Source organism: Bos indicus x Bos taurus, chromosome 6, assembly GCF_003369695.1.
Source record: "Bos indicus x Bos taurus breed Angus x Brahman F1 hybrid chromosome 6, Bos_hybrid_MaternalHap_v2.0, whole genome shotgun sequence".
In the NCBI taxonomy this organism is placed as follows: Eukaryota; Metazoa; Chordata; class Mammalia; order Artiodactyla; family Bovidae; genus Bos; species Bos indicus x Bos taurus.
In genome coordinates this window covers 66,388,755-66,415,438 of record NC_040081.1, presented here as the reverse complement: position 1 = coordinate 66,415,438, position 26,684 = coordinate 66,388,755, and the positions used below count along the sequence as shown (strand labels likewise).

At 38.7% G+C, this 26,684-nt stretch overlaps 2 protein-coding genes across 5 annotated transcripts in view; one reads left to right on the top strand and one right to left on the bottom strand.

The window, feature by feature from the left end:
- CORIN (corin, serine peptidase) overlaps positions 1-18,053 on the top strand; it is a 308,663-nt gene extending 290,610 nt beyond the window's left edge. The window contains exons 20-22 of the mRNA XM_027544426.1: positions 4,500-4,771; positions 6,818-6,951; positions 16,864-18,053. Coding sequence (XP_027400227.1) covers positions 4,500-4,771; positions 6,818-6,951; positions 16,864-17,046 — 589 coding nt within the window. The 3' untranslated portion in view covers positions 17,047-18,053. The remainder of the gene's footprint in view (positions 1-4,499; positions 4,772-6,817; positions 6,952-16,863) is intronic.
- A 1,742-nt stretch (positions 18,054-19,795) lies between these two features.
- ATP10D (ATPase phospholipid transporting 10D (putative)) overlaps positions 19,796-26,684 on the bottom strand; it is a 145,805-nt gene continuing 138,916 nt past the window's right edge. For 2 of the 4 annotated variants that reach the window (XM_027544424.1, XM_027544425.1), the window contains 2 exons: positions 26,435-26,622; positions 20,734-21,384 (listed from right to left, as the gene is read on the bottom strand). In XM_027544424.1, the coding sequence (XP_027400225.1) occupies positions 21,054-21,384; positions 26,435-26,622 (519 nt within the window). In that variant the 3' untranslated portion in view covers positions 20,734-21,053. Of the gene's footprint in view, positions 21,385-26,434; positions 26,623-26,684 lie in introns of all 4 variants that reach the window. The other 2 variants (XM_027544421.1, XM_027544422.1) reach the window with 2 other exon arrangements.

The following is a 26,684-nucleotide window of genomic DNA, read 5'->3' as shown; positions in this document are numbered from 1 at the left end:
ATCCCCCTGATGCTGAAGATTTTCAGCTGCTCGACTTGGTTTTTCATCTTTGTAGCCCAATTTAACTCTTTACTAAAAGGACCACATGAACATAGCTTGTTCCTGTGTTTCTCCACTGGGTACTTTTTACTGAAACTAGATTCGTGGGGCCTTCATGTAGCCCTGTGTCCTCTTTCCTCTTTTGCTTCTACCCAGATGGGAGTGACTCATTCTTTCTACACACACTTAATATACTATTATAGCATTTCTACACATCTCCCTCAATTCAGACTTAAATTGAAGAAAGTAGGGAAAACCACTAGACCATTCAGGTATGACCTAAATCAAATCCCTTATGATTATACAGTGGAAGTGAGAAATAGATTTAAGGGCCTAAATCTGATAGACAGTGTGCCTGATGAACTATGGAATGAGGTTTGTGACATTGTACAGGAGACAGGGATCAAGACCATCCCCATGGAAAAGAAATGCAAAAAAGCAAAATGGCTGTCTGGGGAGGCCTTACAAATAGCTGTGAAAAGAAGAGAAGCGAAAAGCAAAGGACAAAAGGAAAGATATAAACATCTGAATGCAGAGTTCCAAAGAATAGCAAGAAGAGATAAGAAAGCCTTCTTCAGTGATCAATGCAAAGAAACAGAGGAAAACAACAGAATGGGAAAGACTAGAGATCTCTTCAAGAAAATCAGAGATACCAAAGGAACATTTCATGCAAAGATGGGCTCGATAAAGGACAGAAATGGTATGGACCTAACAGAAGCAGATTAAGAAGAGATGGCAAGAATACACAGAAGAACTGTACAAAAAAGATCTTCACGACCCAGATAATAATGATGGTGTGATCACTGACCTAGAGCCAGACATCCTGCAATGTGAAGTCAAGTGGGCCTTAGGAAGCATCACTATGAACAAAGCTAGTGGAGGTGATGGAATTCCAGTTGAGCTATTCCAAATCCTGAAAGACGATGTTGTGAAAGTGCTGCACTCAGTATGCCAGCAAATTTGGAAAACTCAGCAGTGGCCACAGGACTGGAAAAGGTCAGTTTCATTCCAATCCCAAAGAAAGGCAACGCCAAAGAATGCTCAAACTACTGCACAATTGCACTCATCTCACATGCTAGTAAAGTAATGCTCAAAATTCTCCAAGCCAGGCTTTGGCAATATGTGAACCATGAACTTCCTGATGTTCAAGCTGGTTTTAGAAAAGGCAGAGGAACCAGAGATCAAATTGCCAACATCCGCTGGATCATGGAAAAAGCAAGAGAGTTCCAGAAAAACATCTATTTCTGCTTTATTGACTATGCCAAATCCTTTGACTGTGTGGATCACAATAAACTGTGGAAAATTCTGAAAGAGATGGGAATACCAGACCACCTGATCTGCCTCTTGGGAAATCTGTATACAGGTCAGGAAGCAACAGTTAGAACTGGACATGGAACAACAGACTGGTTCCAAACAGGAAAAGGAGTACGTCAAGGCTATATATTGTCACCCTGTTTATTTAACTTCTATGCAGAGTACATCATGAGAAACGCTGGACTGGAAGAAACACAAGCTGGACTCAAGATTGCTGGGAGAAATATCAATAACCTCAGATATGCAGATGACACCACCCTTATGGCAGAAAGTGAAGAGGAACTCAAAAGCCTCTTGATGAAAGTGAAAGTGGAGAGTGAAAAAGTTGGCTTAAAGCTCAACATTCAGAAAACGAAGATCATGGCATCTGGTCCCATCACTTCATGGGAAATAGATGGAGAAACAATGGAAACAGTATCAGAATTTTTTTTCTGGGCTCCAAAATCACTGCAGATGGTGACTGCAGCCATGAAATTAAAACACGCTTACTCCTTGGAAGGAAAGTTATGACCAACCTAGATGGCATATTCAAAAGCAGAGACATTCCTTTGCCAACAAAGGTTCGTCTAGTCAAGGCTATGGTTTTTCCTGTGGTCATGTATGGATGTGAGAGTTGGACTGTGAAGAGAGCTGAGCGCCGAAGAATTGATGCTTTTGAACTGTGGTGTTGGAGAAGACTCTTGAGAGTCCCTTGGACTGCAAGGAGATCCAACCAGTCCATTCTGAAGGGAGATCAGCCCTGGGATTTCTTTGGAAGGAATGATGCTAAAGCTGAAACTCCAGTACTTTGGCCACCTCATGTGAAGAGTTGACTCATTGGAAAAGACTCTGATGCTGGGAGGGACTGGGGGCAAGAGGAGAAGGGGACGACAGAGGATGAGATGGCTGGATGGCATCACTGACTTGATGGACGTGCGTCTCAGTGAACTCTGGGAGTTGGTGATGGACAGGGAGGCCTGGCATGCTGCAATTCATGGGGTCGCAAAGAGTCGGACATGACTGAGCGACTGATCTGATCTGACACATCTCCCTCACTTCATGTACCCTTTTTGAACAACAGGTTATTGTTTCCCCTGGTTTTTTCCAGACTTGGAAAAAAGATTTAAAGAGACTTTATTTTTCCTCTTATAACAAAAAAGAAAACAGAACAATTTCCTTACTGAATATTGAAGTATGTGAATTTCCTGTTTTGTTTTTTGTTTTTTTTTTTGCTTTTGGTGGGTATTAATGCCATAATGACAATAGCTTGTGTCACAAGAGGCTACTGAATATAATAACATTTAGCAGTTTTATTGACACATGTTTTACAGTTAGAATTACATTAACCTGTATATAGCAATCAAGTCTGTAAAGTTTACTCAATTTCATTTTGTTACAAATAGTTTGCAGTGTTCAACTGTTTGTCATACTACCTGTGATTTAAGCAGATAGATGAATATTTTTTGTAACCAAAATTTAGTAGCTTTGAATTGAGGTAAGAAGCTATCAAACAGGTAGACATTTGAGATCAATAATTGTTCTATTTCAGATGCCTTAAATAATAGAATCTCGAGTGAGTGTTGAATTTCTCAGATGGTCATATGCTTACTCCTCTAAACTAAAAAATGGAACAGGGAGATGGATCGAGGGAAGGAAGGAAGAAAAAGGAAGAAAGAATGACATGTTATGCAACGGATGGTTTTATTTAATGAAAAACAATTTTGTAATATTTTCCTGTAATATTCATGCCATAGCACTTTTTGCATTTTATTATAATTGTTTCTTTTACTGTTTATCTTCACTCAATCCTAAAGTTTGTATAGGCAGGGATCATGTCTTTCTTGCTCATTACTGAAATCCCCAGCACAATATCTATATATCTATAAAGCTATATTTGTCTCTATATGGGTATTACATATATTCAAATAATATCAATTTTATTGAGGTATAATTGATGTACAATATAAGTTTCAGGTGTACAACATAGCAATTCATAATTTTTAAAGGCTATATTCTATTTAGTTATTTTCAAGTATTGACTATACAAGGACCTACTGTATAGCACATGAAATTGTATTCAATATCTTTCAATGACCTATAGTGGAAAAGAATCTGAAAAGAATTATGAACAGGAAACAAATTTTATTTTTTAAAAGGTCACTCTGTGTGAGGAGACTGGGTTATAGGGGTTAAGAGTAAAAGAAGGGCCACTATTTGGGAGAGGTGAGTAGCTTAGATTAGGATTGTAGTGGTGGCAGAAGGGGAAACAAGATTCAGGATATATTTGAAAGTGGAGCAGTGAGGACTTGCTGATGCATTCAGTGTTGGGTGTAAGAGAGATGATCCAATATTGCATAATGGGTAGCTGTAAATAGCAAATAACTGTAGAATGAATTGTATAGCTCAAAGGAGAGGATGGAGCTGGAGATACACATTTGAAAGTTACAAATGCCATTCAGGTGGCATTTAAAGCCATGTGACTAGATAAGCTCTTCAAAGGGGCGAGTGAAGAATGAGAAGACTTAAAGGCAGAGCTCTGGGTCACTTCAATGAAGACACTGAGAGCAGAGGAGGAGGATGCAACAGAGAGGAAGAGGTCCCAGAGACAGGAGGAAATTCTGGAGCATGGGGAGTCCTTGAAGTCAAGTGGGAAAGTGTTTTAAAGTGGAATTAGACTATTGCTGTCAAGTGTTCAAAAACAGTGACGTCTGAGACTACCCATTATAAGTTGTGGGTGACCTTTTAAGTTGCTAGCTTGAAATTTTCAGAAGCCTTTCTTGAAAACTTGACATTTCTCTGAAGCACTGCCTCCTTGGAGGGATCACTTAACCTCTGATTTTCATTCTATTTTTTTTCTCTTGTCTCTTCTTCATGACTTTTCATCATCTTCCCCACTCAATGAAGCAAGTAACTACTCTGTCTCCCTTTCAAAGTGAACAAGTGTTATTTTCCAGAGCAGCCCCATTTAGGAAGCCCAAGTTTTGGTTTCCAGAACAATACGATATTTACCAATTGCTCAAGGGTTATATAAATGCTTTTTATATGAATACATGGGATATGGGAGTGGAAAGAGCAATTATTTTAAAAAAATATTTAAAAATCATATATAAATATTAAAAGATAAGTCTGAGTTTAAGGTGCCAATAGCTCTTGAATCATCATTTTAGGAGAGAGAATGCTGCCGTTTGGAAAGTGGTGTTTGGCATCAATAACCTAGACCACCCATCAACGTTCATGCAGATGCGCCTTGTGAAAACCATCATCCTGCATCCTCGCTACAGTCGAGCGGTGGTGGACTACGACATCAGCATAGTGGAGCTAAGCCAAGATATCAATGAAACAAGCTACGTCCGACCCGTCTGCTTACCCAGCCCGGATCAGTCCTTAGAACCTGATACTTATTGCTATATCACAGGCTGGGGACATATGGGCAACAAAAGTAAGTCAAGATTCTTGGGAGCATTCACCTTTCAGCTTTTAACTGGAAAACACTAGGGTACTTCCTAACCTTTGGTAATCATTTCCCATTTTCACTTATAACAGAGAGTCTCAAATAGCATATGTGTCACTCCCCCTTCCATGCAAATTGCAGAAGTCAATACTTCATCATGCCCTTAAACCTGCAAACCCAAAGGAAACTTCAGAAGTCCCTCTCTATACCTTATTTCTCCAGGGAGCCCCTACAGATGGTTGGAGCTGACATGCAAGATCAGTCATCCCTGCCTTGATAGGGATTGTATTGAATCTAGATTGCTTTAGGTAGGATAGTCATTTTGACAATATTGATTCTTCCAATCCATCTGTTTGTGTTATCTTTGATTTCATTCATTAGTGTCTTATAGTTTTCTGAGTACATGTCTTTTGTCTCCTTAGGTAGGTTTATTCCTAGGTATTTTATTCTTTTTGATGAGATGGTAAATGTGATTGTTTCCCTGATTTCTGTTTCTGATCTTTTGTTGTTTGTGTATAGGAAGGCAAGAGATTTTTGTGTATTAATTTTATATCCTGCACCTTCACCAAATTCATTGATAAGCTCTAGTAGTTTTCTGGTAGGATCTTTAGGATTTTCTATGTATAATATCAGGGCTTCCCTGGTAGCTCAGAGGTTAAAGTGTCTGCCTGAAATGCAGGAGACCAAGGTTCGATCCCTGGGTTGGGAAGATCCCCTGGAGAAAGAAATGGCAACCCACTCCAGTACTCTTGCCTGGAAAATCCCATGGACAGAGGAGTCTGGTAGGCTACAGTCCACGGGGTCCCAAAGAGTCGGACACAACTGAGTGACTTTGCAAACAGTGAGAGTTTTTTCTTCTGTTCCAATGAGGATTCCTTTTGTCTTCTCTGATAGCCGTGGCTAGGACTTTAAAAACTATGGTGATTATTCATAGTGGCGAAAGTAGACATTTTTGTCTTGTTTCTGATCTTAGAGGAAATACTTTTTTTCACCATTGAGAACATACAGAAATTTAGAACTTTGTACTGCTGTCTCTCAGCTGCCTGTAAAGGACTCTTACTTTGCTTGACCTGTTAAAAGTTTAGAGTAAGAATTTAATCGATATTTTCTTTAATAGTAAGCACTGGCCATGCCAACTATGTCAGGGTAGTACTGTAGCTCTCAGGGATGATGATACATGTCGGTGTCCTGTTACCCACCTTTTGTTGTTTAGTCACCAAGTCATGTTTGACTCTTTGTAACTCTATAGACTGTAGCCTGCCGGGGCCCCCGTCCATGGGATTTCCCAGGCAAGAACTTTCAGACAAGCTGGAAATCACACATTCTCTCTGCTGACACTAAGGGACACTTTTCCCTTTGGACATCTTTCTGACACATCTTCTAGGATTAAAGGTCCTGATCTAATGATGGCTACTATAGCACATGGTGAGATAACATTGTTTAAACCAAGGATGGGGCAACCATTCCCCTGTTACTCTGAACAGATGATCTGAACTTTAGCAGAATGGACTCACATGCTTAGCTGTCACACAGCGGACAGCCTCCATCTGGGGCAGAGCTCTGGCTTGATTATTTTAATTGTAATACCAATTGTTTATGTTGCCACATGTAATAAGAGAGGGAGGCAGTTCCCTGGTGGGGCTAGTGGTTAAGATTCAGTGCTTACACTGCAGAGGCCTGGGTTCCATATCGGGCAGGGGACCCATCCTGCATGCTGTGTAGTGCAACCAAAACACAAAAAATAAATTAGAAAACCCATTTGTAAAAAATGAAAGGGAAACCATGAGCCAGGTTACTTAACCAGTCTGTGCCTCCATTTTCTCATTAACAAAATGGAGGCATTTGACTAATGGAATGACCATCAGCACTTCTAATTGGAAAAGTTTGAGTCTAAATGAGCTTTGTCTTTGAAATAACATTCTAAGAATATGGTTTTCTTGATATAAAAATGTAATGATTTCCTGTATGACTAGCCTAATTTTTGAGTCATTTTACCCTCATGTTTTATTTCTCTTAAAAAAAAAAAAAATCCAGTGCCTTTTAAGCTGCAAGAGGGAGAAGTACGTGTTATTTCTCTGGAACAATGTCAGTCCTACTTTGACATGAAGACCATCACCAACCGGATGATCTGTGCTGGCTATGAGTCTGGCACGGTTGACTCATGCATGGTAAGTTGCTCAGTGCTTACCAAAGAGATTCAATTCTGCAATAGGTCCAGTGGGTCCATATAGGCTCATTATTATTCATGTGTGGCTCTTTGGGAAAGTTTTTTGAAAATAATTTGTTATGTTTCCAGTATCTCTTCTAAATACTTTTTAATAACTCACTGAATTCTCACAATCATCACTTGTGGGAAACAAGGGACCATAGAGGTTAAGTAATTTACCCCATATCACCCAGGACTAAGGTGGTAGAATGAAGTTATGAATGTGCTTGGCCACTAACTATCCTAGAAGCAAGGATTAATGTGAACACATTTCTCTGTATTGCCAATATGACCTGGAGGTTCACTAAGAACTAGGGCCTCAGGACAGCTCTCTACAGCACTTTTCAGACAGGGATGCTCCACAGTGCACTGCAAATGTTCAAGTTTGTCTTAGTCTAATTTTACGCAGCTTTTTTGTTGTTGTTAATTCTATTTTTCTCTTACTTCAAGTTGAATGAAAGTCTTTTAAAAACCAAAGCAAAACAGAGTTTGTTATTTTGCCAGGCAGGCCTAACCTCAACTGTATAATGAAATGGTAACTGCTCAAGCGAGGGGATGGAAGGCTGATTCTTGAAAGAGAAATTAAGGCCCAACAAAGACATGGGTGTGGTCATGCTCATATAATAATGTCTAATAAGAACTGGGTCCTGTCAACTTCTTTAGTGGTGGCAGTTCCACACTGTGGGCATCTTAGACACATACCAGACGCTCTCTAACAAAACCCCAGATAAAAGAAGAGAGACAAAAGGCTACTTTTTTACCAAGTCTATTCATCAGAACCTCTCATTATCTTCCTCAACTGCCTCAACAGGACACATCGCAGGCCATGGTCCTCTATTAAGGTCTAGAAACCAAGGGACTCAATATTGAAACCAAACTTTGGCCTGAAGTCTAATATTATGAAAAGGAAAAGAGGACCAAATTGTGCCTTTATCTCTGTATCCTTCTTTCATTTCGAATTGCTGCTGCTTCACTTGTTTTCCAGCTAACATGTCTACCTATCTCACTAAGCTTAGCTCAAAATCTACTCTTAAGGGGATCCTATGTTCCCCTCCAGCTGGAAGCAATCGCTCATTCTTTTGAAGACTCCTTTATTTATAGCCCTTAGATTTTGCTTTCATGTAAAGTTTTTCTCATTATCCAAGTGGACTTTTGGCCCTTTTATGGTAAAAATAGCTCCTTACTTGTTTAGACATTAGCACAGAATCCTCCAAAAAATAGGTTCTAAATAATTATGTGGCTAAGTTTCTGATCTGGAAACGTAGGGATGCTGTAAACATATCCCATTTTAATAACTAGCATAAATAAGTGGTGGTAGTGGTGGTTCAGTCACTAAGTTGTGTAGCACAGCATAAATCAGGATCTTAATTCTTTTATATAAGAGGAGATGAAAAGACTGGAATATGTCTAATCAAAATATTTCCAGTAAATTTTGCTTAAAAATCAATCAGGCTTTCAGACAGAACAATTTAGTCAGCCCCTTGAAAGGCCTATGCTTATTGGCTGGGCTTGTGTGCTCAGTTGTGTCTGACTCTTTGTGACTGCATGGACTGTAGCCCACCAGGTTCCTCTGTCCATGGATGTTTCCAGGCAAGACTATGGAGTGGGCTGCCATTTCCTCCTCCAGGGGCTGTTCCTGACCTAGGGTTTGAACCCATGTCTCCTGCCTTGGCAGGCAGACTCTTCACCACTGAGCCACCAGGGCTTCTCATTAGTTAGGTTTATGGCATTGGTAAGTTATGAATATGATGATCACTACTTCTAGGAAATGGCATGATATATTCAAACCTGAAAGAGAAAATGTTCAACCTAGGATACTCTACCTAGAAAGATTATCATTTAGAATAGAAAAAGATAAAGAATTTCTCAGACAAGCAAAAACTAAAAGAATTGAGCAATATTAAACCAACCTTAAAATAAATATTAAAGGGTCTTCTCTAAGTAGAAAAGAAGCAACAATCTATTGGAAAGAAAAAAAAAATCACAGGAGGAGAAGCAAATATGTAAAAGGATTGTTCAGTTCAGTCGCTCAGCTGTGTCCAACTCTTTGTGACCCCATGAACCACAGCACACCAGGCATCCCTGTCCATCACCAACTCCTGGAGTCCATCTAAACCCATGTCCATTGAGTCAATGATGCCATCCAACCATCTCATCCTCTGTTGTCCCCTTCTCCTCTTGCCCTCAATCTTTCCCAGCATCAGGGTCTTTTCAAATGAGTCAGCTCTTTGCATCAGGTGGCCAAAGTATTGGAGTTTTAGCCCCAAGAAAATGAAATACAAAAAAGCAAAATGGCTGTCTGAGGAGGCCTTACAAATAGCTGTGAAAAGAAGAGAAGCAAAAAGCAAAGGAGAAAAGGAGAGCTATACCCATTTGAATGCAGAGTTCCAAAGAATAGCAAGGAGAGATAAGAAAGCCTTCCTCAGTGATCAATGCAAAGAAATAGAGAAAAACAATAGAATGGGAAAGAGTAAAGATCTCTTCAAGAAAGTGAGAGATACCAAGGGAACATTTCATGCAAAGATGGGCTCGATAAAGGACAGAAATGGTGTGGACCTAACAGAAGCAGAAGATATTAAGAAGAGGTGGCAAGAATACACAGAAGAACTATACAAACAAGATCTTCACGACCCATATAATCATGATGGTGTGATCTGGCTCACCTAGAGCCAGACATCCTGGAATGTGAAGTCAAGTGGGCTTTTAGGAAGCATCACTATGAACAAAGCTAGTGGAGGTGATGGAATTCCAGTTGAGCTATTTCAAATCCTAAAAGATGATGCTGTGAAAGTGCCACACTCAATATGCCAGCAAATTTGGAAAACTCAGCAGTGGCCACAGGACTGGAAAAGGTCAGTTTCATTCCAATCCCAAAGAAAGGCAATGCCAAAGAATGCTCCAACTACTGCACAAATGCACTCATCTCACACATTAGTAAAGTAATGCTCAAAATTCTCCAAGCCAGGCCTCAGCAATATGTGAACCGTGAACTTGCAGATGTTCAAGCTGGTTTTAGAAAAGGCAGAGGAACGAGAGATCAAATTGCCAACATCTGCTGGATCATCAAAAAAGCAAGAGAGTTCCAGAAAAACATCTATTTCTGCTTTATTGACTATGCCAAAGCTTTTGACTGTGTGGATCATAATAAACTGTGGAAAATTCTGAAAGAGATGGGAATACCAGACCACCTGACCTGCCTCTTGAGAAACCTGTATGCAGGTCAGGAAGCAACAGTTATAACTGGACACGGAACAACAGACTGGTTCCAAATAGGAAAAGGGGTCCATCAAGGCTGTATATTGTCACCCTGCTTATTTAACTTCTATGCAGAGTACATCATGAGAAACGCTGGCTGGAGGAAGCACAAGCTGGAATGAAGAGTGCCAGGAGAAATATCAATAACCTCAGATGTGCAGATGACACCACCCTTATGGCAGAAAGTGAAGAGGAACTAAAAAGCCTCTTGATGAAAGTGAAAGAGGAGAGTGAAAAAGTTGGCTTAAAGCTCAACATTCAGAAAACTAAGATAATGGCATCTGGTCCCATCACTTCATGGGGAAATAGTGTAAACAGTGGCTGACTTTATTTTTCTGGGCTCCAAAATCACTGTAGATGGTGACTGCAGCCATGAAATTAAAAGACACTTACTCCTTGGAAGGAAAGTTATGACCAATCCAGACAGCATATTAAAAAGCAGAGACATTACTTTGTCAACAAAGGTCCATCTAGTCAAGGCTATGGTTTTTCCAGTGGTCATGTATGACTGTGAGAGTTGGACTATAAAGAAAGCTGAGCACCGAAGAATTGATGCTTTTGAACTGTGGTGCTGGAGAAGATTCTTGAGAGTCCCTCAGACTGCAAGGAGATCCAACCAGTCCATCCTAAAGGAGATCATCAGTCCTGGGTGTTTGTTCATTGGTAGGACTGATGTTGAAACTGAAAAGGACTGAAGATCACTTAAATATGCAAGTACAGAGATTAAAAAGCAATCAGAATTTTTGTAAAAGTGACTATAATAAATTTAAAGCAAGTAGCTATAGTAATGGGTCAACATAATTGAACTCCATAGTAATCACAAATTAAACACATAGAAAATAGTTTCACAAAAACCTAAAAGGAAGGAACTCAAGCACACTTCAAAAGAAAATCATCAAAGCACAAAAGGAAAAAAAAAAAAAGAAATGAACTCAACTGGAATAAGGTTTAAAATGGTAATATGTACATATATAATTATTTTTTATTTTATATTGGGGTATAGGTGAGTTATTGTATTGTGTTAGTTTCAGGTGTACAGGAAAGTGGTTCAGTTATATCCATTCTTTATCAGATTCTTTCCCCATGTATGCTATTACATAACATTAAGTAGAATTCCCTGTGCTATACAGTAGGTCGTTGTTAGTGATCTGTTTTCTACATTGTAGTGTGTATATGTTAATTCCAAACTCCTAATTTGTCCCCCTCCCCACCTTTCCCCTTTGATAACTGTGTTTGTTTTCTAAGCCTGTGGGTCTATTTCTGTTTTGTAAATAAGTTCATTTATATCATCTCTTTAGATTCCAAATGTAAGTGATGTGATATTTGTCTTTCTCTGACATAATTCAATTAGTGTGATAATCTCCAGGTCCATCCATGATGGTGCAAATGGCTTTATTTCATTCTTTTTCATGGCTGAATAATAATTCATCATATATATGTAGTATATTTTCTTTACCTATCATTCTATTGGCAGTTAGGTTGCTTCCATGTTTTGGTTATTGTAAATAGTGCTGCAATGAATATTGGGGTGCATGTATCTTTTTGAATTGTTTTTTTCCCCAGATATATGTCCAGGAGTTGCTGGATCACATGGTAACTTTTAGTTTTTTAAGGAACTTCTGTACTATTCTTCATAGTGATTGTACCAATTTACATTCCCACCTACAGTATAGGAAGGGTTACGTTTTCTCCACACCCTCTTCAGCATCTACTGTTTGTAGACTTTGATAATGGCTCTTCTGACTAGTCTGAGTTGATACTACAGTGTAGTTTTGATTTGCATTTCTCTAATAATTAGCAACGTTGAATATCTTTTCATGTTCTTTTTGGTCATTTGTAACACTTCTTTAGAGAAATGTTTCTCTCCTGCCCATTTTTGATTGGGTTGTTTGATTTTTTTTGATATTGAGCTTCATGAGCTGTTTGTATATTTTGGAGATTAATCCCTTGTTAGTTGCATCCTTTGCAAATATTTTCTCCCATTTTTGTAAGTTGTCTTTTTGTTTTGGTGGTTTCCTTTGCTGTGCAAAAGCTTTTAAATTTAATCTCATTTGGTTATTGTTTTTATCTTCATTACTATAGGAGGTGGATTGAAAACGATCTTGCTATGGTTTATATCAAACAGTGTTCTGTCTATGTTTTCCTCTAAGAGTTTTGTAATATCCAGTCTCACATTTAGGTCTTTGAGTTTATTTTTGTGCATAGTGTTAAGGAGTATTTTAATTTCATTCTTTTATATGTAGCTCTCCAATTTTCCTAGCACCACTTACTGAAGAAGAGACTGTCTTTTCTCCATTGTATATTCTTGCAGTCTTTGTCATATTAATTGACCATAGTTATTTGGACTTATTTCTAGGCTTTCTATCCTGTTGCATTGATCTATAAGACTGTCTTTGGGCCAGTACCATACTGCTTTGATTACTGTAGCTTTACAATATATTCTGAAGTAACAGAGCCTGATTTCTCAGCTTTTCTTTCTTTCTCAAGATTGCTTTGATTGTTTGGGATCTTTTGTGTTTCCATACAAGTTATAAGATTTTTTTGTTCTAGATCTGCAAAAAATGACATAGTAATTTGATAGGGATTGCACTGAATCTGTAGATTACCTTGGGTAATATAGTCATTTGGACAATACTGATTCTTCTAATCCATGAACATGGTAGGTATATCTTTCCATTTATTTGTGTTTTCTTCAATTTGTTACATCAGTATCTTATAGTTTTATGAGTAGAGGTCTTTTGTCTCCTTAGGTATGTTTATTCCAAGGTATTTTATTTTTTTGATGAAACAGTAAATGGGATTGTTTCCTTAATTTCTCTTTCTGACCTTACATTGTTAGTGTCTACAGATTCAACATACTTATGTGTATTAATTTTGTATCCTGCAACTGTACCAAATTCTTTGATGAGTTCTAATAGTTTTCTTGTAGCATCTTTAGGATTTTCTACATGTAGTTATCATGTCATCTGCAAACAGTGACAATTTTACTTTTCATAATTTGGATTACTATTCTTTTTCTTCTCTGATTGCTATTGCTGGGACTCTCAAAACTATGTTGAGTAGAAGTGGCAAGACAAGACATCTTTGTCTTGTACCTAATTTTAGAGGAAATGCTTTCAGCTTTTCACCACTGAGTATGATGTTTAGCTGTGGGTTTGTCACATGCTGTGCTGTGCTCAGTTGTGTCTGATTCTTTGTGACCCCCATAGACTGTAGTCCGCCAGCCTCCTCTGTCCATGGGGATTCTCCAGGCAAGAATACTGGAGTGGGTTGCCATGTCCTCCTCCAGGGGAATCTTTCCAACCCAGGTATTGAATCCAGGTCTCCCACATTGCAGGTAGATTCTTTACTGACTGAGCCACCAGGGAAGCCCAAAAATACTGGAGTGGGTAGCCTATCCCTTCTCTGGGGGATCTTCCTGATCCAGGAAATTGAACCAGGGTAGCCCATATATGCCTTTATTATGCTGAGTTATGTTCCCTCTATGCCCACTTTTAAAAAATGGGTATGGAGTTTTGTCCAAAGCTTTTTCTACATTTATTGAGATGATAATATGGTTTTTATTGTTCAATTTGCTAATGTTCACACCACAAAGTGGGTATAGAGGGACTATATCTCAACATAATAAAAGTGATTTGTGACAAACTTACAGCTAGCATAATACCCAATGGTGAAAAACTGAAAACCTTGAAGGGGAAGAAAACTGTCATTATTTGCAGATGATATGATACTCTATATAGAGAATCCTAAAGTCTCCATACAAAAACTATTAGAACTAATAAATGAATTCAGCCAGGTAACAGAATACAAGATTCATATACAGAAAGCTTTTGCATTTCTTTACACTAAATGGAATATCAGAAAGAAAAAATTGAAAAAAAATCATTTTTAAAATCATGTTAAAAAATACCTAAGAATAAACTTAACCAAGGAGGTGAAAACCCCTATGTACTGAAAACTAAAACATTGTAAAGAACACTGAAGATGATTCAAAGAAATGGAAAGATATCCAATGCTCTAGGATTTAATGAATTAGTATTGTAAAAATGGTCATACTACCCAAAGCAATCTACATATTTAATGCCACCCCTGTTAAAAAATCCTGATCAGTGAAGAACTCTTTCCCTGATGCTGGGAAAGATTGAAGGTGGGAGGAGAAGGGGACGACAGACGATGAGATGGCTGGACAGCATCACCAACTCAATGGACCTTAGTTTGAATAAACTCCAGGAGTTGGTGATGGACAGGGAGGCCTGGTGTGCTACAGTCCATGGGGGTTGCAGAGTCAGACATGACTGAGCAACTGAACTGAACTGTCAAAATACTTGTGACTTTTATTTGTTCTAGTTCTGTAAAAAAAAAAAAAAATTCTAAAATTTATGTGGAATCACAGAGGATCCAGAATTGACAAAGCAACTCTGAGAAAAAAAGAACAAAACTTGGAGACATACTCATTCTAGATTATACTACAAAGCTACAGGAATCAAAATAGCATGGTAACAGACATATGGATCAGTGGAACAGGATACAGGCCAAAAATAAACCCACACATTTATGGTAAATCTCTGAGGCAAGAATACAATGCAAAGAAGACAATCTCTTCAATAAGTGGTGTTGGGAAAAACTGGACAGCTACATGTAAATCAATGAAATTACAACAAAAATTATACATAATTATAATTATACAAAAATTAACTCAAAAGAGTTTAAAGACCTAAATATAAGACATGCCACAAAATTCCTAGAAGATTACATAGGCAAAACATTCTTTGATATAAATTGTAGCAATACTTTTTTAGGTCAGCCTCCCAAAGCAAAAGAAATAGAAGCAAAAGCAAACTAGTGGCGCCTGATGAGAAGAACTGACTCATTGGAAAAGACCCGGATGCTGGGAAAGACTGAAGGCAGGAGGAGAAGGAAACAACAGAGGATGAGATGGTTGGATGGCATCACTGACTCTAGGGACATGAGTTTGAATAGGCTCTGGGAGTTGGTGATGGATAGGGAAGCCTGGCGTGCTGTAGTCCATTGGGGTTGCAAAGAGTCGAACATGACTGAGCAACTGAACTGAAAAAATAATGAATCTATATATACAACAGAAACAGATTTACAGACATAGAAAACAAACATAGATACCAAAGCAGGGAGGGATAAATTATAACAATTATTATTATATATTTAAATATTTATATTTATATAAGTAGTAACATGTAAATAATAATTATTAACCTGTAGTTATTTCATGAGAATTAAATAAACTAACACAGGGAAGGTGTTTGGGAGAGCATCGATAAACATGATTTCTATTTCTCAACATTACCAAGTGGGAGGACCATAGATACACTTCCAAGTTTGAAATTCTTGCAAAGCAAGGAGTATTTTGTAAATATCTGTCATGAGTCCACATACTTATTTTCTACAGTATCTATCCTTCTCTTTTGAAGCCATGCAGAACACATCTCTCATAGTCTCATCTTTTCAGATGTAGAAAATATTAGCATTTTTAAAGCCATAGTGTTTTAATTATATGTGGACAAAGAAAAGTGAATAAAACTTAACTGTAATAACTTCCCTGGTGGTTCAGATGGTAAAGCATCAGCCTACAATGCGGGAGACCCGGGTTCAATCCCTGGGTCAGGGAGATCTCCTGGAGAAGGGAATGGCAACCCACTCCAGTATTCTTGCCGCCACCTGCCCCCAACTTCCCCCCGCAAAAAAAAAAAGTGGCTCAAAGAAATATTTAGCCTTCCTTGGTGGCTCAGATGGTAAAGCATCTGTCTACAATGTGGGAGACCCAGGTTTGATCCCTGGGTTGGGAAGACCCCCTGGAGAAGGAAATGGCAATCCACTCCAGTACTATTGCCTGGAAAATCCCACGGACAGAGGAGCCTGGTAGGCTACAGTCCATGGGGGTCGCAGAGTCGGACACGACTGAGCGATTTCACTTTCACTTAACTATAATACCTAGACTTAAATATTAAGAATGAACGTCTCTATGCAAATGAAATCTCTATGTCTGCATTATAATAAGTTTTACTGTAATTCTTATGTGGTATTTTCTATTTAAGCATGCTAATTCTTTTCTATTAAATACAGTAAGTATTAAGTTTTTCTTACCCTGAGTGTGTTTTACTTAATACATTCATTCACACAGCAAGAATCCTGGAAGTGACTTATTTTTAGATTTTTCTAGCACTATTTTTTGTGAGAAAACTTTATCCTTGAACATGTTCTACATTTATAACTGGATCAAAATTAAAAGAATTAGATCAGTTAGGGACTCAGTCCTGATATACTTAAATTAAAAAAAAAAGTTTGATATATTTTGATTAAGTGTGAGAAATGACAAAATGTCCTCCAATTTCACAGAAAAAAAAGAATATAGCCCTTTCCCAAGCCACCTCTATTCTTTAAAAGATCAAGATTTAAAATGTTCATTTGGAAGTTCTGTTTATGTAGGGGACAGCATGTTCCCTTCACACATTAACAATGAGACCTTTGTTGAAATTTTTCAGGACATTGGTTAAGCTGGGTTGGGCTTTGTTTTACCCTCAGGATAGCGTGGACACACGAGGGCTCTGAAATACCAGTGACTAACATCCACCGCTCTTCATTACAGGGTGACAGTGGTGGGCCTCTGGTTTGTGAGAAGCCGGGAGGACAGTGGACATTGTTTGGCTTAACTTCATGGGGCTCCGTCTGCTTTTCCAAAGTCCTGGGGCCTGGAGTTTACAGCAACGTGACATACTTTGTCAAATGGATTGAAAGACAAATATACATCCGTACCTTTCTCCTGAACTAATTCCAAAGATGATCAGAGACTTTTTCCAGCAACATTCAAAGACAACGGCCTTTCCGACGGTGGAGGACGTCCTGTAGAGAGCTGTACAGGAGCACTTTTCATAGACAGGAATGCTCCACAGTGCACTGCAAATGGTCGTGTTTGTCTCAGTCGAATTTCAGGCAGTTTTTTTTTTTTTTTCCAGTTCTGTTTTTCTCTTACTTCAAGTTGAATGAAAATCTTTTAAAAACCAAAGCAAAACAGAGTTTGTTCTTCTGCCAGGCAGGCCTAACCTCAACTGTAAAGTGAAATGGTCAACTTGGGAAAGAGAAGAGTGTAGGCACCAGGGTAACAGGTTAGAGAAAGTTCCCTCTTGTCCAGTCGCAAAAGGACATTGAGATCCAGGCTAATGAATCTTTGCCAGCAAAATGAAAATTTCTCCAGCATAAGAGCATAGTGGCAAATTTCAATAACAACATCAGAGGCTTGCTTTTGATTTATGAAAAGCCAAGATAACTTACATGCCTAAGTTATTATTCTTCTAAAGTTTGCATAATTCTGAGAACTTATGAAAGACAGAGCATCCACTTAGGTAGCTGAAAGAGCAAATCCCATTGACAACAAAGTTCTTTTCACATCAATATTAGCACTTGATATGAAAAGACTGCCCATTTGGAATTTAAATCCAGGCTGTAATTGCATAGAAAAGTCTCCATAGACCCTTCCCAGAGTTAGGGTTTGTTCACTCTGTATCAGTTAGCCAACTGAGATTTTGACAACTGGGAAACTATTTGTGGGAAAAATTTCTGTCTTTGTGACAATGAAGTTGAGGTTAAACTTTGCTAAAGGAGGACTTGCTATAGAGTGGAGAGATGCAGTTTTTTAAGGAAATTAAATTGCACCCCACACCTAAGTATTTTTCAGTTTTTCTCTGTCCAGCCATACCAATAAGGTCACAGAGATGTATTTCAAAGCACAGTAAACTTTTTGCATGAATAAAAACATTTTGTAACTTTTCTTAAAAGATATTTAATAGCTGGTGTTGCCATTTCTTCCCATTGATAATTAAAAAATTAAATATGCTTTTAAGTACTATGTCATGATGCACATCAATTTATAAAGTAATTGGTGGTTAAAGTATTTTTTTCCCCACTAAAAACCTTCAAAACACAAATATTCACATGTACCTAATTTAATTTATGGGCTTTCCTGGTGGCTTAGCAGTGAAGAATCTTCCTGCTAATGCAGGAGACACTGGTTCAATCCCTGGGTTGGGAAGATCCTCTGGAGAACAAAATGGCAACCCACTCCAGTATTCTTGCCTGGGAAATCCCATGGACAGAGGAAGCTGGCAGGCTACAGTCCATGGGGTCTCAAAGAATCGGCCACGACTAAGCACCTAAACAACAACAAAGGATTTCCCCCACAGCCTGGGCTGCCCCAGCACCCCCAGAGACTACCTGCAGTTTTATACACGTCGTTTTGTACTCTCTTCTATGTGTTTGCATAGGTGACATTCACAAAGCTGTCTTGACACTTTCCATGTGATTCATCTCTTGTTCTATAGTTTGTATAAACCTATCGAGAATATAAAATCCAGCAACTGAAATTATGGTCACAACTGTATGAAAACTTAAGAACATACATCAGTTCTGTCATATAATGGAACAACTATGCTCAACTTATGTTCAGTGAAATGTATATACTGTAGTTATTTTAAATAACCCTTAATACAAATAAAATGGTATAATTTGAATTGGATGTAAAACATGGAGCAAGCCCCAGAAAATGTTTCCCACGATTATACGTTGGCAGTCAGTTTCCCACCAATCAAAATTTACTTGTCTTTTATCTCACTCCCCCAGGAACATGCTCTTTTAAATGCCACGATTTGATTAGTCTGAAAGAGTCTGCGATAATCTCTAATCACCCATTGAGTGTCCAAGGAAAACCTTAGCCCTGGTAAGAGGATAAGGATTTTTGTCTTCTAGAACACATTTTGGGAATCTAATCCAATTCCTTTATAAATCTTTTGGGGTAAAAATTATATCACAAATATATACTGTTAATTTTTCTTGGCTACTAGGAGCAAATTGGGCTCCCTCAAATTTGGTAAAATATGCTGAATACTTACCGAAAATGCTGGAACATTAGCTTAGGAAACTTTGCATAAGAGTTATTCACTTGGAAATGAGAATCTTTAAAGGCTTTATAAAGACCCCAAATCTCTGCCTGAGGACCAGATGTGTCTCAGAATCCAGAATTTTAAAAAATTTAAAAAGCATATTAAAATGTTTAGTAGCACAGTAATAAAATTATTAATATTTTTGTGGCAAAATATATGAATAACTATATTAAATAAATAGTCTTGTATCTGTTTAACCCATTGTATTTGTGCTTAATTTATGAAAACTTTTTTAATTTTCAGAGTTCCTGGGATTGCTGAATTGTAGGCAAGAAGTTGTAGACCCATAACATGAACTGTTGTGTACAGATAATTTATATCAGAGAGACTGACCTTTTTTTAGTCTTTTGGACTCATTCCTTAGATTCTAATCTTTTTTAAGTGAATCTCTCTCTAAATTTTTATTTATCAGAAGATGATGATCTCAAGGAATAAATGCTAGTTGCTATGAAGATAACAGATGATATGACACCACTGACTTTACCATATAAGGATAGGTCAAACAATACTCTTTAAAGGTATTGCTTTGCGATTTTCCTTCTCAGTTCTGGTATCAATTACTATTGGATTTGATGAGTATCAGAGTTATGACAGCTTTTAATATGTTATTTATTAAAAAGTTTAAAAAAATCATAAGAAAGCAGATAGCTACCTCCATTAGCCATATGGGATTTTGGATATGCTAGAAATCAGTCTGTATAAAAGACCATTTGCAATAATATTAGAAGGCTACAAAAAATATCAGACCAGAACAGTAGGCAACAGGTAGAAACTTAAGCCCTGAGAACACAGCTGCATAGTCATTAAAAAGAGCTTGATACAGACACAGAACATTAGCATGGAGATTTCATGAAGGAAGTTCTGGGTTGGCTGATAATTTTCAGATGAATGGATACAGAATTTTAAAAGAACTCGACAAGAATACATGATCTTATAATAATACCTGGCAGTTATGGTAGAAACTAGTTTCCTTGTTTCAATTAAAGCCAGCATACATGATTTGCAACAGCAATGGACTTGGTATAGACTTGGTATAGACCTTGGTATAGGACTAATTGGTCCTAAATGTAATTAAAAGCAAATCTAAGAACCTCATAGAATTCTCCTGAGAATCACCTGTATCAGTGTCAGTTTATAATACCTCATTTTTAGAGGTTGAAAAGAGCTTGAAAGTATTTGCATGCCAGGAAAGTTATAGGGTAAAGATGATAAACCCTCAAATGGTCTCTTGAAGATTGCTTTGATTGTCTCATTTTGATCTGGCTACTGTCAGTTTTAGAATACAGGAAATTGCCAAGGTGGCCTGGACTCAATTGATTCCATTTTCCTTACCTATGGCCTCTATCACTTCACTGACAGCATGTGTACAGAGGCAGACCTCATAAAAAGTCTTCTTTTGACTAGAAGCCAAGAGAGGAATGCATCTCCATGGACCCCTGGTATCCCCGCTGCCCCTTTCTCAGGAAGACTCCACCTCAGGAGAACACTGAGCAGAGTCAAATAAATATATGTCCCAAATGAATCCTCTTGAAAATATGTGCATTTATAGAACAACTAAAATGCTTTCACAAAATCCAAAAAGTTTCATGAAAGCATTTGAATCTGAATTATATATTTCACTTCTCTAAACTCTGTCCAGGTCAAATTCTAACGTCCATTACACATGGATCCACAAACCAACAGTAAAGGTCATCACATAGGCTCTTCCAAACATTTCCAGTAAAATGTTCCCGTCCCTTAAGGAAAAATCAAGTCATGCTGCTTTGGCAAAGGAGCCTCTTCAAAGTTGCTTTCCCAAACTTGATGGAATACTGGCATCTCCAAGAAGGATATCCTGCTTTTTTTAATCCTTTGAGGGTCCAGCCATCCCTGAGGCCTTAGTTTCAGAGAAGTCCGAGTCTAAAGCAGTTTCACATACAGGTAAGTTTCCTTTCTCAACAGCACAAGCAGTTGCCGACATCACTGCAAAGACAGCAGACGGGTCATAAATGGGTATTCTCTCTGACTCAACAGCTGAGTGGTCAGCATACTTAGATGTCAACTGATCCATCTGCCCAGTCCCTCTCCACTTCTTGAGAGCTTCAATCCTCTCCTCTGCAGGAAGTCTGTCCAAGTGTTTTGCCCTCAGAATTGGAGATGGAAAGAGGGATCCCTGAAGAACTCTGTATATAAACCTAGGTTACAAAAAGCATCACAGAATTACATTCACCTCGAATGCATTATGGACCACAAAAAATACTCACCGATTAGAAAAAGTAAAAAGGTCTGGTGGCCCTTCTTGAGGTAAAGGAGGAGGATAAGTGAACTATAAAATGGAGATAACATGAAATTAATGTTTATTAAACACTGAGAAAATAATGAGTTCCTGATTGTCCAATAAAAAATAAAATCTGTAATAAAAGTAGAGATACCAACAGAGCTACATTACAGTCTTAATGTTTTCATGTTAATGACCAGAGATGTACTAATGCCATAGGTGTTAGTTTCTTCAACAATCCCCTAGTCAATAGTCTGTTAAGTTAAATGAGACAATACATGTGAAGCAGGCAGAGCGTTGGCACAGTATTTTTTAAAATGCTAGCTTCTAGTTTTCTATGGCTATTGTAACAAATTACCACAAACTTGACCCCTTCAGACCAAGCTGACAGTATTTAGGGGCTTCCCTGGTGGTTCAGCAATAAAGAATCTGCCTGCCAGTGCTGGAGACATGGGCTCAATCCTTCGGTCAGGAAGATCCTCTGGAGAAGGAAATGGCAATCCTCTCTAATATTCTTGCCTGGGAAATTCCATGGCCAGAGGAGCCTGGTGGGCTACAGTTCATAGGGTCGCAAAGAGTCAGAGATGACTTGGCAACTAAATAACAAGAACATTTGCAAAAACCTTGTTGAGTCTCCAATGTATCTAATGGGCATTTATGCCATTAGATAAGAGGGTCCGCCACAGATCTTTCCTGTGTATCTCACCTGCTTCCTTGGTGACTGCTGAGGTGACTGAGAGGATCCATGAGTCACACACCCAATCTCTTCAGCACCAGCAAAGGCTGTTCAGCCACACTCTTGGCCCTCTCTTTCGAGCATACTCCCAATAGCAAATTGCCTAATTTTAGCAACTTTTGAAATCTGGGTGGGCTGAGGATTTTCTAAATCTAGTTTCTCTGGACTTAATAGTACCTTCCCTCAATCTCTTTTCCTTCACATTTTTCCAGGTTGTTGTTCAGTTGCCAAGTTTCTATAAATAAGCAACAAGAAGAAACTAGACCAAACCTTCAACACTGAAAACTCCTCAGCTAAATACCCAAGTTCATCACTTACAAATTCTGCTTTCCACATAACAGTAGAACACACTTCAGCTAAGCTCTCTGCCACTGTATTGCCAAGACTCCCTTTCCTCCAATTTCCAATAATGTTTCTCATTTCCTTCTGAGACTTTGCCAACAGTACCTTTAACACTCACATTTCTAGCTGCTGCTGCTGCTAAGTCACTTCAGTCGTGTCTAACTCTGTGCGACCCCATAGACTACAGCCTAACAGGCTTCTCCGTCCATGGGATTCTCCAGGCAAGAACACTGGAATGGGTTGCCATTTCCTTCTCCAATGCATGAAAGTGGAAAGTGAAAGTGAAGTTGCTCAGTCGTGTCTGACTCTTAGCGACCCCATGGACTCCAGCCTACCAGGCTCCTCCATCCATGGGATTTTCCGGGCAACAGTACCGGAGTGGGGTGCCCTTGCCTTCTCCCCACATTTCTAGCAACATTCCATTAATGACCATTTATGTATTTTCCAAGATATCACTTTCTCTGACCATGCTTTCTACTTTCTTCTGAATTTTCACCAGCAGGTACTTTAAGGTCCATAGTTCTATTGACAGTCTGCATACATGCCTCAAAATTCAACAGTCTATTATGTACCTCACAATTTTTCCAGGATCTGCTCATTATCTAATTTCAAAGCCTATTTCACATTTTTAGGTATTTATTACAGCAGTACCACCTTCCTATACAAGTCTGCATTTGTTTTCTATAGCTGCTACACCATAAATGTGCTGGCTCAGGACAACAGAACTTTATTTTCTCACAGTTCAGCAGGCCAAGAATTCTGAAATCTGTGTTTTCATCTCAATCCCAAAGAAAGGCAATGCCAAAGAATGTTCAAGGTACAATTGCACTCATCCTACATGCTAGCAAAGTAATGCTCAAAATTCTTCAGGCCAGGCTTCAAACAGTTCGTGAACCATGAACTTCCAGGTGTTTGAGCAGGATTTAGAAAAGGCAGAGGAATCAGAGATCAAATTGCCAACATCCACTGGATTACAAAAACAGCAAAAGAGTTCCAGAAAAACATCCACCTCTGCTTTATTGACTATGGCAAAGCCTTTGACAGTGTGGATCATGATAAACTGTGGAAAATTCTTCAAGAGATGGGAATACCAGACCACCTTACCTGCCTCACAAGAAATCTGTATGAAGGTCAAAAAGCAACAGTTAGAACTGGACATGGAACAACGGACTGGTTCCAAATTGGGAAAGGAGTACGTCAAGGCTATGTATTGTCACGCTATTTATTTAACTTACAAGTAGAGTACATCATGCGAAATGCCAGGCTGTATGAAGCACAAACTGGAATCAAGATTGCTGGGAGAAACATCAATAACCTCAGATACACAGATGACGCCACCCTTACAGCAGAAAGAGAAGAGGAACTAAAGAGCCTCTTGATGAAAGTGGTAGAGGAGAGTGAAAAAGCTGGCTTAAAACTCAACACTCAAAAAACAAAGATCATGGCATCCAGTCCCATCACTTCATGGCAAATAGACAGGGAAACAATGGAAACCGTAACAGACTTTATTTTCTTGGGCTCCAAAATCACTGCAGATGGTGACTGCAGCCATGAAATTAAAAGACGCTCGCTCCTTGGAAGAAAAGCTATGACCAAACTAGACATCATATTTAAAAGCAAAAACACTACTTTGCTAACAAAGGTCCGTCTACTCAAAGCTATGGTTTTTCCAATAGTCATGTATGGGTGTGAGAGCTGAATTATAAAGAAAGCTGAGTGCTGAAGAATTGATGCTTTTGAACTGTGGTGTTAAAGAAGACTCTTGAGAGTCCCTTGGACTGCAAGGAGATGAAACCAGTCCATCCTAAAGGAAATCAGCCCTGAATATTCACTGGAAGGACTGATGTTGAAGCTGAAACTCTAATACTTTGGCCATCTGATGTGAAGAACTGACTCACTGGAAAAGACCCTGATGCTGGGCAAGACTGAAGGCAGGAGAAGCAGATGACAGAGGATGAGATGGTTGGATGGCATCACTGACTTGATGGACATGAGTTTGAGCAAGCTCCAGGAGTTGGTGATGGACAAGGAAGCCTGGCATGCGCAGTCCATGGGGTTGCAAAGAGTTGGACATGACTGAGTGACTGAACTGAACAACAAAATCAAGGTGTCGGAAAGGCCATGCTCCCTCTTGTAGATAATTCATTTCTTGCCTCTTCCAGCTTCTGGTGGCTGCAGGCATTCCTTGCCTTGTGACCAAGGTATTTCTGTTACCATGGTCAAAGTGCATTCTCCTGTCTGTGTCAAATCTCCCCCTCTGCAAATTTGCCTCTCTGCAAATGGCACTATTTCGTTCCTTTTTATGGCTGAATATTTCATTGTGTATATATACCACTTCTTCTTTATCCATTCATCCATCGATGAACATCTAGGTTGCTTCCATGTCCTAGCCACTGTAAATAGTGCTGCTATGAATATTGGGGCACATGTGACTTTTTCAATTATGGTTTTCTCAGAGTATATTAGCCAGTAGTGGGATTGCTGGGTTAGGGGCTTGTTTTTTCAGGTTACTACAACAATAATAAGTAAAACTGTACTGTTAATGCACTTGAAAAAAATGTTCAGGTTCCAATTTTAAAGTAAGTGTTTCTTCATAAATTTTACATGTTCATCTTGTCAGTTTTTAATCTGAAAGTTGTTAATTACATTGAGAACTACAGAAGCAACAATATCCCTGGTAAACTGAGTTAAGTATATAATTGTAGCCACCCCAGAATGACTCAGATGGGTTTTTCTTATGCATTTCTAGAAGGGATGTCTATCCACAACAAAAGGTCTGTGCCCATTGTTACTTATGATGATGTGACAGATTGGGGTTGGCAAACTTTCATCCAATAGGCCAGACAGTAAGGCTTGGGGAACCAGACAGTCTGTGTTGGAACTATTCAACTCTGCTATTATAGTGCAAAAGCAGCCATAGACAGTACATAAATTAGTAAGTACGTCTATGTTCCAATAAAATGTTATTTATAAAAACAGGCAGCAGGTCAGAGTTGCTTGTGAGCCAATTTGTCAACCCTGTGAGCAAATAATATGAAATCATCATTTTGATGTTTATATCATATTTATAAAGGGAGAACAATTCTTTGCTATAGTGTTTTCAGCTAAACAGCTACATAAAACTACAAAGGGGAAAAGCTCTAAAGAGTCTGAAGAACCTATAGAGTAAAAACCCAGGCACACATCTTAGCCATTTCCATCCACATGAGAAACTGAGTTAAACTTAAATGAGGAAGATAACTGAAGTCCAAAAGGAGGTAAGCTTTCAAAGTTTATAGGTTTTAGTTGAGACTGCTACATGTCTCTCAGTACCCATTCCCCCCTTTTTCAGAAACCACCAGATTTTAGCCACTCAGAGTTCTGCATATGCAGATTCTAGGTAATGAGATATGAGCAGTGATGGATATTACATCTGGGTCATATCATTACGAAAAAGAATAAAAAGAGGAAAGTTGGAAAGCTACACGCCCTCCATCTTCTCTTTCTCCCTCCTGAAGGCAGAGATGCAGGGCAGGGATCCAGGACCAGAGTGTACTGGTGGTGACCAGCTTCAGTCATGCACATGAAGGCAACGCCCTTGGGAGCCAGCAGAACAAAAGACAAAGCAAAGGATCTGAGTCCTTCAATAACTTTGGGAAGCAAAATTGCCCTATCCCTGTGGACTATCAACCAGACTAGAAATTTCCTTGAAAGAGAAATAAATCTTTTCATTTGCTTAAGCCACTTTTGTACTCTGGTAAAAGAGATAAAACCAATATTTTAACTACCACACAGACCGACTTTTCTACTACTAAACATGACGGTCTAACCATCTATTCTTAGTAGTGGCTAGAAGAATTCTAAACCTATGATTTTGCTTACTCTCCTGATGATAAAACAAATACCATACCTGGGCAGTAGAGCAACACAGGTTGTGAGAACACAAACCAAGTAGAACACTGGATCTGCCATGTGCTCCTGCATAATCCAGTAGGGGTTGGACGGTGGGTTGCAAGTCACACACATGGCTCCAAAAGCCAAGGCAAAGCAAAAATAGCACAAGATGCTCCCAGCGATGACCAGCATGTGGATCCAAGTCTGCAAGACAAGAAGAGCAAGGGAAATGAATACACTCTGATGGTTTCACAGTCTGGCAAAAT